Here is a 12,097-nt window from a genome sequence, read left to right on the forward strand (position 1 = left end):
GGTCCTGGAAATAATCATGTTGCAAGCGGCTGCGACTTTGCGGCAAGCGACGGTCTTTCTTTGCAGTTTTCGATCAGTTCTCAGCTTTTATGCTGTATTTTTGTTTTTAGGCATGGTTTCATATTCCTATGTCATCTCCACGTCGCCACCTTCCTTGCGCGGCTCACCTCGTCAAGAAATGACTTTCCTAATAGAGTTCGGCGCTGCCTCGGTCTCTAGGGTCGCGCTTGCTTCCCTCCTCGTACGTTCCTGCCAAGGCCCTTTAATATTTTTCTTGTCCATTTTGCTTTTTTTTTCTTTTCTCGAGCATTGAGCGCCGGCAAGGCATCAGCGCTCCGCTCTAATCCGAGGATCTTAATAAGGGGCGCCCGACAGTGTATTACTGAAGTCGGTGCCCTCCTTAAATCTTCGCGATATCTCGTTGCTTCTCCCTCGCAGTTTCCCGATCGCACAGTTTTTCTTTTTTTCTCTCCTTCGATCGAACTACTGTAATTACCGAACACGGATTACCTTCCTTATGTTATCGATCGCGCAAGACCGAATGTATAGTCCCAGGTACTCAGTCGAAGTAAGATGCGTAGATCTAAAGTGCTAGCCAGCTGAATACAGCTGTAGTTAGTAACGGCGTAGTGTTGCGAAATCCTGGACGCCGCGGGGATATCGCCAATGGCGCGTAGGAGCCTCCTGTAGACTTGCATGCGGTAAACTACATAGTTGTTTGCCGCTGTTTTAGACCACAAGGAGCCGAGATTTTTAAAACACGGCCTTCTGTGGGAACATCTATAGGCTCAGTGTCATGGCCTCCTGACTGAAGTGCTCGTATACACCGTGTCTCCTCTTATGTCAATCCTTAGCGCACATTTCCTTTGACTGAGTGTTTCTTGTTCTTTTGATCTTCACCATTCTTTTAACTCGTGTATTGGTTCCCCAGCGGCCAGGCACAAGGCACGCTATGCGGTTGCGGACGTCGGTTACTCAGCGCTCAAAATAAAGGGTCATATGGTTTCTGCCGTCCTTTTAAGACGGCATCTATACTTTATCAAAGGCGTCGCTATGGTTGCACGTACAGTGAAACCCTGTCCTAGGAAAACTCTGGTAAAAGCTAACGAAAGCGTCACATCCCTGATATAGCAAAAAGTCAAGCCCGAAACCCGAGTAATAATGAATAATGGAATAATCGTGCGTAGTAATGAACTGGACACCACAACCTCGCCGTCTCGGGGCGCCTTCAGGGACTAAATTAAGCTTTAATAATAATAATTGGTTTTGGGGGAAAGGAAATGGCGCAGTATCTGTCTCATATATCGTTGGACACCTGAACAGCGCCGTAAGGGAAGGGATAAAGGAGGGAGTGAAAGAAGAAAGGAAGAGGTGCCGTAGTGGAGGGCTCCGGAATAAGTTCCGACCACCTGGGGATCTTTAACAAGCACTGACATCGCACAGCACACGGGCGCCTTTGCGTTTCGCCTCCATCGAAACGCGGCCGCCGCGGTCGGGTTCGAACCCGGGAACTCCGGATCAGTAGCCGAGCGCGCTAACCACTGAGCCACCGCGGCCGGCTAAGTTAAGCTTTAGGCGCTATTTTTACGGATGTCTTTTGGTCCAGCTGTCATCAGTAGGTTTTGTCATATTAGCGCGCATCTAGTCACCGTAAATTCGCTAGCAGGAATTACGTACGGCTTAGTTATAAAACAGCGCTACGGACACAAGACAGAGAAAGAAAAGTTGTTTGGTCATCCGCCTCGCATGCGGGATGTGCGGGGTTCGGTCTCCAGTGCCGCCGAGCACCCACCTGTGATACAATGTGTACAAACTTCCCCTGCCTGGTGCTCGGCTTCTTTGGGGTGAAATGCTTGTGAAATGTGCCTTTGACCCCACCTTGAGTATAAGAAAAAAACCTTGTGCCATGGCGCTCTTTGGACATAGATGCCCTTGCGCCATAAAAATCCATAATCAGAAAGAAAGAAAAGGACACACAACTATGCAAAACCAACAATGGTAAACCATCTCGCCCAATCTGCCGTTCTTCCTTCAGTACATACGGCTTCAATATGCAGTGTTGAAGGCAAGTTTCTTTAGCCTTGCAATAGACGGAACTGTGTTTCCCCGTGAGGTGTTGACAACCTTCTGTTGTGTTTTGTGCACATGCGTACTTGTGAACACTTCTGAAGTGGGCAAGTGGCACAGAAATTACGCCACATAGAAGTGTTTTGATCCTATGTCCACTAAAGACGAAAAGATGCGTCCTTTTGCAGATTGTTTTACTCTCATCTTTCATTGTACACTGGTTACCAACGTTGCACTATCTCTTCCTCTAACTTCGGAGTCCACACGTGAACACTATGACAAGGTAACGCGCTATCGATACCACTGAGCGAATATACAATTGAACAGCCTTCCCTTAGAAGCGAGAATTTTCGAGGCATTCACGAAAAAAATAAAGTAATCACACTATCAACCTTGCATCGCTGCCTAATGTGCCAATGAAATTGTCTCTCGCTCAGTCCCGAAGGAATCTTTCTAGCTGAATTAAGGCGTTGGACTTTCTCCTCTCGCTACAAAACTCATATTTTGGGGATCACTGGTTACTCGCAGAAAAGCCCTATGCTGATGGGTACTGTCCCTATATAACCTTTTCTACGGGTGTTATGTCTAATAGACGTTATGTGTAATATTCCTTGCCCAGCTTCTCTAGTTGTTGCCCAGATGATAAACGCATGCCACATGTGGCTTCGACAGAGCGCGGAAGCTCATGCCTAAAGAGCAGACAGGGGGCATGGAAAATCACTATGCGGGTGGGTCAAAACTTTTGCTCGGCTTTTGGGCTGCGGCGTTGCGATCGACACGGCCAACTTAGCGCAGGTTGTCTACAGGCATTTTTTAAGGCAGCAACTGCGCAGCATTTTAGCTTTCTTTATTTTTTACTTCCCGCAGTTCCAGTGACTGCACTTCACATATTCGAATGTCGCCCAGAAACAGATTTCGCTGCTGCTTCCTGCGGGTATAACGAAAGTTTTGTGTCCACGTTGCGCAGTCAGCGAATTTTTTTTTTTTTTTTATCCTGGAACAGTGACCCGACACCGATGGCCTTCGTGGGCTATAAAACCCGACCGACCGTAGATGGCGGTAGCGGCGGTGGTCACACGCGCGTCTTGCAGAAAGCCGCTCAATTGCTTCGTTATCTGCCCCCTTCGTCTCTCTCCTCCCTCCCACACGACGTCTTTCTCTTCTCACTTTTTTTTCTTTTGCCTCTGATTAGCGTTGCCTTTCCTCGAACCAAGCATCGACCTCGCCTCTGGCGAAAGCCAACATGACCGGCAAACGCGACCGATGGTCGGTCGTCGGAGTGTAAAAGAGCAAACGGCAACAATCGATCAACCTCTAACGCGCGTGCTCTTGGGAAGAGGAGGAGGAGGAATACGCGCCGCGCAGTTTCACTGTCGGCCCCGCACCGGACGTGTTCGGCTCTAATTGAATGGTTCCAGGGGCCGTGTTTCCCGCGCCATCGTAAACGGGAAGGCGCGCGTCCCTTTATCCACCCGCGCTCGCCTTCATCCCATCCGCGGGAACACGAACCAAACAACGCGCGCTTGGCAGCGAACACAACAGACCCAAGAACACACGCACACCAGGGCGCATGCGCGAACGAATAAACGTTTCTGACAGCGGCAAAACGAAACGCAAAAGGAACGCTCACAACGCCCCGTGCTTGATTTTCTTCCGAGCGCGTCGATGTGAAAATCACCGCTCCGCGCTGTCTTATATGCGCCGGTAAACATGACAAGGGAACGCACGCGCGTGCCAGGCAGTACCAGCGCAAGTGCGAGTTGTACCACGTGACCAGGAAAGATAGCTTATCGAGAAAGAAAGAAGCGGCGGCTAAACGAGGGGAATTAATGCGAACAGTAAACTTTCAGCTGGAAAGAGGCTGCGCGCAACCTGGTGCTTCCGCTGACGAATGGCACGCTCCGCCTCTTCCTCGCATCTCCCGCGAGGATGTCGGCTAGTGCGGGACAAAGTGGTGGATGTTGGTTTGGGGAGCTGAGCATACAGATGGGAGGGACTGCAAAGAGGGATGGAGATTGGTGTCGCTGATAAAGGAGTGAGTGCTGTCGCAGTAGTGGGGCCCGCGGAGCGCGGCGGATAGCCGCGGATTGGTTCGCTGCATACACGGCTGCCAGTGGATGTCGAAGACCGGAGGCTGCCGACGAGGAGCTGCGTTTTAATCAAGCGCGCTGATGGTGACACTGGTGGCTGGTAAACTAAACCTGTCTGTAAGCCCTCACTCGTCCCTGATTCCCTGATCTTTCCTTTGTGCATCGATATCTCTTCCTTTATCTGCGTGTTGCTGCTAGTTAACCAGTGGACGAAACAAACACTCAAGTAAAATATTCTGCGTGCGAGTCAAAGAGCAACTGCAGTTGAGCAATGAGCGTTCGTTGGACGTCCGCATTACAGATGTACGAGGAACAACAACCACATTCTTTGTTATGATTTTGTGGATTATAAGGCTAAGAGTTCTCAGTTTGGGACACATCTCCTTGGATACAGAAGAGCAATTTAATCATTGCTCGAATTGCTGCTGATGATGATGGTACATTTTTATGGCGCAAGGGCATCTGAGGCCAAAGAGCGCCACGGCGCAAGTTATTTTTGTTTGCTTAAGATGGGGTCAAAGACCCATTTCCAAAGCATTTCACCCTGACTAAGCAAACCACCAGGCCAGGAGAAGTTTGTACCCATAGTATCACCGACGAGTGCCCGGCGGCACTGGGGATCGAACCCTGCACCTCGCATGCCGGATGTTCAGCTACTAAGCCACCGCTGCGATCTCCGCTGCTAGGCCACGCTGCATTACTGCTCAGTCGCCTTCCTGAATTAAGTGGTAGTGAGACAAGAAACCGAATTCATGCACACTACTAATACGTCGCAATAATTCACATCCCTACAGTTTTTTAACTGTACTGACAAACATTGTGTAGTGTTGAAAATCGTCGCTTCCCCTGCCTTTCCTCTTCTTTCTCTGGTCGCTCGTATAGTTTTATTTTCGTTTGTGCAGCGAAACAAGCGCTGTGCTTTAGGTCGAGGCAGTTTTCTGGCTGAGAGTTGCGTGACGACAGCTGTATCATGAAGAGGACAGCTAATTAATGCTGCCGAGGTAAAGAAGTCGCTGTGCTGTCAAACTGCGTTTAAACCTCTATATTTATGAGCGTGAACACAGTTGTGCGTTGCGCTGGTGTCTAGTGGTCTCTGGTGGCAGAAACATAAACCACGGCATAGGCACGCACACACAAAGAGACGTGACAATACTTCTGGGACCACTGGGCTAGCGACGAACTTCTCCTCGAAGCCTTTTTCACGACGTTCGAAGTGCCGAGCATGCCAAACACTCGATTGCTCACGCTCAAAAAAAAAAAAAAAGGTACTGCAGCTAGCGTCTGAATTCATGGCAGAAATTTCAATTTCTTTCTTTATTAGCTAATATTCCCCGGTCAGCATTATTTTAAACCAAAAAATATGTGGTCTTTCGGTACAGCACCACCGAAGCTTGCTGGCGCACATAAGTTGGCTGAGTCACTGTCGGTGCTCTCACGGGTATGAACTCTGAGCTTGTGTGCGAGATGTGAATGCGAATTAAAAATTGTGCCAGCCACGTTAACTATTTAAAGGTGTTAGATTTGTGTTCATGCCTCAAGAAAGTCCTGTGCTTGATGCGACTCCAGAGGTTTCTCTGTTCTCACGTACTTGCGCGTCTCTATTTTTCCTCTCTACTTGTTTCAGATCATAATACGTTATTTCGAACCGACTACGACTGACCTGTTTAATAGAGCCTTGGTTCCGCGAATAGGATTCATCGTCCTCTATGGCGCGCTTTTATTGAAGATTTACAGGTGAGTCCTATTCCTTAATCTCAGTGTGTGCGCGACTGCATTTCAGCGTAAAACTTATTCCCCTTGCACACGGCATTCCTCGAAGTCATTTTCAGTAAAGGCAACTCTTTTCCCCAAAGGAGCGAAAGTTCAGAGGAGCAGCGGCACTGCTACACGGTGCAGCCCAAAGGTGAAACAGTCGTTGAGGCTTAGCATCCGCTGCTGTGCATGAGGTGGCTGAAGTGAGTGTTTTAAAATTGAAGTGGGGTATTCTATTCATTCGTTGAGCTCAGACAATTTTTTATTCCTATTGCTTTCTTTAAAAGAGCTGCAACAGCTGCTCTCCTCACCAGCAGCAGCAGGTTTTGTGTATTGCCTTGGCCCACCAGGGTAGCTCGAAGTTGCTGCAAGAATTTAACTGTCGTGAAATGTTTGAAAACGCAAAACCAGACAAACCTTCCGTGTTTTTTTGAAGACGTTTACAAACATTTGTAAGTGCATTTTTTTCTTTGCTTTTACGTTTTTACGTCGGACTGCACTGCGACAGCAGGTTCTCGAAGGCCGTGCCTTTGGGCTCCAAAGGTTTTGACCGGGCGCCTTAGCCTCCGAGACCCTTAGCGGCAAAAGGGAAACATTTGTGCCGCTTAGCTCCACACTTTACGCCTTTGAACAAAGGACCCGATTCACAAAGGCCTTTACGGTGCCTATGTTATTAGGACCACCCAAGCTCCTACTGGGCCATTCCTCCCTGGCTGTTTGAAGTGAATACATGAGACTGCATTTCAGCGTAAAGCCTAGAAGATTAACACCAGACATACTGCTGGATTCCCTCTGACTGTTTGAAGTTAATACGTAAGCGCGCACTATAATTCTCGATCCCCTAAGACCACCTGCTTTAATTTTGTTGGCCTCACAAGGACAATCGAACAGAAGTGATTTGGCACTTTACCCGATGCAAACGCACCGAAATAGTTGCCTCAAAACCGACCAACGTCTTCCTGGGTGCCAAACATGAAATCATGAATTCGAAGCACTTTCTACTTCAATTTAAAAGCAGACGCCGAAATCCTACCTGATGCCGTGACTGTATAGCAGCGGTTACACATTCACATCACGGACTTTCTTCTGCGAGAACTCTTCGCTTTAGACGTGCAAGCTCTGAGAGCTGGCTCATACGAACGACGCCACTTGGCTGAAGCATAACGTGCAAAGAGCGACGATGTGGAGCTTCGGATCCTCCCTCGCAGGATCCTCGCCGAGTCCGGACGCGCAAGGCGCACCGCGTGTGCGTCCGGGACAAGGACCTGCTCAAGTACCTGCTGGGGCTGGTGCTGGTCGTGGCCGGCTACATGTCCGCCTGGACGGCCGTCGTGATGGACAACTGGGAGAAGGGCCACAGCATTCTGCAGGTGGCCCGCGCCGGACCCCCACGCTCCGCGCTGCGCTTCCTCGTCTGCCGCGCGCTTCTGGTGGGACTACGTCCACCGAGTTTGGTACGTGCCACCAGACACCGTGCTTCTGGTACAAGCCTGTCTTTCTGGGTCGATTTTCCATCTTTATTGTAGCGACAGCTACATTACGGTAGCATTTCGAGCCTTCGGCGTGGCGGCGCTTTGGCGGTGGCGGCGCCGCCACCCTGTGGCTGCGCCGCCACGCTGACACGTGGTTCGTCACGTGGTCCGGAGCAGCTGCCGGCGGCGCGCGTGGCTGATCACGTGGTTCGTCACGTGGTTGGTCACGTGATCAAGTTCCACTCGGCAGCTGTAGCTAACGCCTCACTCCAGGTTTGACCAAAGCTAACCCACCCACCAATTTTTTTTTTTTTCCTCTACAATGCGCGGACTCCTAGCACTTACCACTTTGCTCGTTCATCTCCTCACGCATTGCCTTCCCTTGTGCGTGGTTCAGGTGTACACGTGAAATGTCGAAACAGCTACCGAACCTTTCCTGTCTTCTATGTTGAATTCCAATGGCAGATCGAGAGCGCTCCGCCGGATCACACACGGAGCGCGTAGTTCAGGCGGAGATCACTCCCTCCCATTTTACCAATGGAATGCATGCGCTCCCGCGGGGGCACTTCAGCGCAAGAATAGCTCCAAGTTCAAGCAACATGGCGGCGCCCATCGAAGCGCGGCCTCTCGCTTCACCAGCGATTCGTCCTTGTCGCCACTTTGTCTCTCACGTTCACGGCAAACAAAAGGCGCACGAAGCTTTCGCTTTGTGTGATGATGCCCGCACCACAAAATTCTAGTGATGAAACGCGCCAAATTTTCAGATTGCTTCCTTATTTACAGAGCTGCTAGGCTTAGAGAGTACACGTCGTCTGACGTCAGAAAGCGCGGGAGGTTCAAACAAGTCAACGATTTTGGTCTAAAAAGCGGTCACAAAGAATTGACCGCGATGGAATTGACATCCTGTTAAGAAAATTTTTTGTTTTTAACTTGTGCGGACGCAAACAAAACGAAAAATAATTACATTGGGAGAATTTAATTTTAGAAAAAGTCAAAAATACTGCTTGTACGTTGCCCGGATCACCGCGTAGCGACGACAGGAAGGATGCAGCCGGTCATGACCGGAAGCAGGCGCGGGAAAGTAAAACGTCGCGCGGGGTTCCGGTCAATCTGGCCGATTTCGGCGGAGCAAATATCGCTGCTCCACGGAGCGATCCGGGATCATCGTCTGACCCCGATCTGCCATTAGAACAGACAACCCGCACTCCCATTTTGCCATTGGAATACGATTGCTCCCAACAGAGCAGAAAAACTTGATCCGGATCTGCCATTGGAATTAAACATTAGTCTCCTGATTCCTCCTTGCGACTTTTCGCGGTGCCCATGTATTCTAATTACGCAACCATCATGTATTCACAATCCCGGCCGCGGCAGCTGCGTTTCGATGGAGGCGAAACGCAAAAAGGCGTCCGTGCGCTGTGCGATGTCAGTGAGCCTTAAAGATCCTCAGGCGCTCGAAATTATTCCGGAGCCCCCGACTACGACCCCTCTTTCTCTCTTTCTTCTTTCACTCCAACCTTCTCACTTCCCTTAAAGCGCAGTTGAGGTCTCCACCGAGAAGTGAGACAGTTGCTGCACCATTTCCTTTCTTTAAAAAACGTTAACTACAGTAGATCGCTTTTTCTCAGTTGCGCCTCGATTATGATTATTAGCGGGGGGGGGGGGGGGGGGAGTTTTCGCTTTCAGGCAGTGCTCACTATACAGAGAAAGTTAAGCTCTTTCATTTTAACGAAAGGAACGGGGGAAACGTGAGACGCTCTTTATTCACGTGAACGGCTTTCGAGCTGGAGCGAACGCGCTGCTGTTTGCTGAACGCCGTATGAAAATTTGGTTCCAAATAGGTTTCCAGTAACTCAGTCGATGAGCAGCGTGAGCGAAGCTGACAGACCTCTCCTGTTGAGACAGAGTGCGCTTCTCGGACCACTGTCCCAGGCTTAATGAAATTACGTGACCCCTCAATGTTCCGCAATATCCCGCATTGTTAGTAGAGACGGTCCACCCCCCCTCCCCCCACCCCCTGCTAAAACATTTTGTTTCTCTCCCGTTTGGTGTCGCACACAGCAGTGACAACAACGTCTCTGCTTTTTCTTTTGTCACGTCACAACACCTCACCATACTTTGCTTTTCCTCCTCTATGCAACCTGCTCAAGTTCTGTATGCCCCAACATTTTTGATAGGAAGGCGCGGAAACAGCAAATTCGTGAATGCAGATTTAGTCCAGTGTATCAAACGCAGTTCCACGCAGAATTTCATAAGAACACAAGCTCACACTGGAACTAAGCACGAAATTGTTAGAAATGCATAAAGATTAATTTGCTTACATTGAGGTCATTGGCGAGCTCATTCACATCGCCGTCGTTTCGGCGGTCCGAAAATTTCCTGCTGCCTTCGAAACAAACGAGGGCATTCAGAGTGTTGGTTGTGCTGGTGCATACACAATGTGGAGAAATAAGCCAACAGCGAAGCCTACACGCCAAGTTCAACATACTTTCTGGACTCGAGAAGAGCACCTCTCAGAATGGCCTTGCCCCCGGCTTAGGGCACTTTATCGCATCTTTCCCCTCTTTTTTTTTCTTGATCTGCCCAATATTTCTTTACGGTTGCTTCCTTATTGAGTAACATTTTCAATGGCATATTAAACAGATTATGACTCGGTGGAACATGCTGAAGAAATTTCTCAGCCTCACTTGATGAATGGAGAATTAGCAGGTTCTTGCTTAGAGCGCATAATTAGGCCTTTGTTCACTGCGAAAAATTAATTCAACAACACAACGACCATTTTAAACGCACAATAGCCCTTCAGGAGGAAGTCGTCAGCATGGGCAGCTCTTGCTGTACAATGATGACAATAAGACGTCCGGTCCGTACCCATGTTCTGGTCCGCAAATTATACCTTCTCGTGCATAACACGCCTTAAAAGAGGTTTAAAATCATCAGTTCACGGCTTTTCTGGAATAATATGACTCGGTGGAACATGCTGAAGAAATTTCTCAGCCTCACTTCATGAATGGAGAGTTAGCAGGTTCTTGCTTAGAGCGCATAATTTTTCTTTCTGCAGTCTTAGCATGTGCACCGCCTTCAGAACAAACGTACCTGTATTTATCTGAGTAAATTTTCACTTTTCAAGACGCAACTTTGATACCATACCGTGAGGCGGGTTTTGTACTACATAACCCTGCGATATGCATGCTGTACATCCGAGTGAGGTCCCAGATCGTTGCCATCCTTCATGTTGGGGAGTCTTGAATACCCATTGAAACCTTTTTCCCGGTGGCTCTTTTGAGTGCCCTTGATTATGCATCGAAAAGCTGTGTGACATCACACTTCGCGAGTTGTCCGCAAGGCGTCGTGCGTTCTGTGCTGCACTGAACCACAGAAATTAACAAAATGGCCTTCAGTGCAGGCTTCAAGCAGTGACGGAGTCTGTGGATGAATTCTCTCTAAATGAAAAATTCCTCTCTAAGTAGAGTCTGTAGTCTTTTTATGGATGAATTCCTCCCCAAGTGGAGTCTGTTTACGGATGAAGTCTCCCTAAGTGAATCTTGTCCCTTCTTTCGCTCTCTCTCTCTTTGCAGGGGAAGCTCTGTTCATGCTTTTGGGCATCTACTTAGCCTATTGTATACGTAATGCCAAAGTTGAGTACTACACAGAAAAATGGACTCTCTGCTGCTCTGTTTACATCGAAACCTTGTTCTCCCTTAGTATGTACATAATTCGGTGAGTATGAATTCTTTCCCACTCATTCTTCGCATGCGCCCCGATTTTTTGTGCGCTCAATTTTTCGTTTATATGCGCAATTTCGTTTTTTTTTTCTTTTAACTTAACTCTCCTTTAGCATCTACATCGGTGGTTCCCGTGGTTTATTTGTTAAAATGCCGGCTTAATAGATCGCACTGATTACTCGCTAGGAGCGTTGCGGCTAACATTTGCGTACGATCTTAGTGCACTGACTTTATGGGTACCAGCAGCTTGCGAACTCTGCGAGATTCTTTATACGCTGATTCTAATTACACACGTTTGAGAGTGAGCAGTCAGTGTGGTTACTCAGCTTTTTTTTTCTTCGGAAAATCATCAGTTTATTCTGCTTTGCAATATTTCATATCGTCTGCTTTTAAATCACTCCGAACTGACACATTTTTAATATTTGCAGGGTTTATCGTTCACAAGGTCTTTCCTCAAAATGTGTCAGGCCTTTCTGTGTGCGTGTATGGTGCGACAGAATTTCTCGTTTTTGTGGATGTTTCTCATAGCCCATAGCGCGGCCTATAAAAGTTATGACTCAGCTTTCCCGGCCATGTGGAGCCCAAATTATATCAGCGGCATTGCTCCTTAACTACTCCCACTGATTACGATGAGTACTGGCTATACTAGACGACACACTGCGCGCTCTTCTGTCCGAAAAATGTTTTCAAATCTGCTCTCTGTATGAAACTTCGGTCATACCTCTGTATGCACTTCATAAGCTCTTTATCATTTAGTGTGATCCCTACTCGTCCTTTTTCCTTCTTGCTGCTACGGCACTTACATCTTATACACTTCCAAGCCCGGCTCAACGTGCTTTAGAGCAGGGTTTAGAATTGTTTACACTAAATTAGAGCGCAGCGACCGCAGGGCTCAAGTTAATGGCTTATGACCCGGGTTTAAAGCAAACCATTCTGCGCAGCGAACCTGATGCGGGAAAGCCTTTCTCAGAGTAATTACCCGGATAACCAAAAC

The 12,097-nt window shown here is 48.5% G+C and overlaps 1 protein-coding gene across 1 annotated transcript in view; it reads left to right on the forward strand.

Moving 5' to 3' along the window:
- The window catches only part of smog (G-protein coupled receptor 158 smog), a 183,561-nt gene that overhangs the window by 154,812 nt on the left and 16,652 nt on the right, over positions 1–12,097 (forward strand). The window contains 7 exon segments of the mRNA XM_077628421.1: positions 5,782–5,814; positions 5,816–5,843; positions 5,846–5,891; positions 7,069–7,336; positions 7,338–7,352; positions 7,354–7,363; positions 10,957–11,098. Coding sequence (XP_077484547.1) covers positions 5,782–5,814; positions 5,816–5,843; positions 5,846–5,891; positions 7,069–7,336; positions 7,338–7,352; positions 7,354–7,363; positions 10,957–11,098 — 542 coding nt within the window.

The sequence above is a fragment of the Amblyomma americanum genome, chromosome 6 (assembly GCF_052857255.1).
Source record: "Amblyomma americanum isolate KBUSLIRL-KWMA chromosome 6, ASM5285725v1, whole genome shotgun sequence".
NCBI classification, from domain to species: Eukaryota; Metazoa; Arthropoda; class Arachnida; order Ixodida; family Ixodidae; genus Amblyomma; species Amblyomma americanum.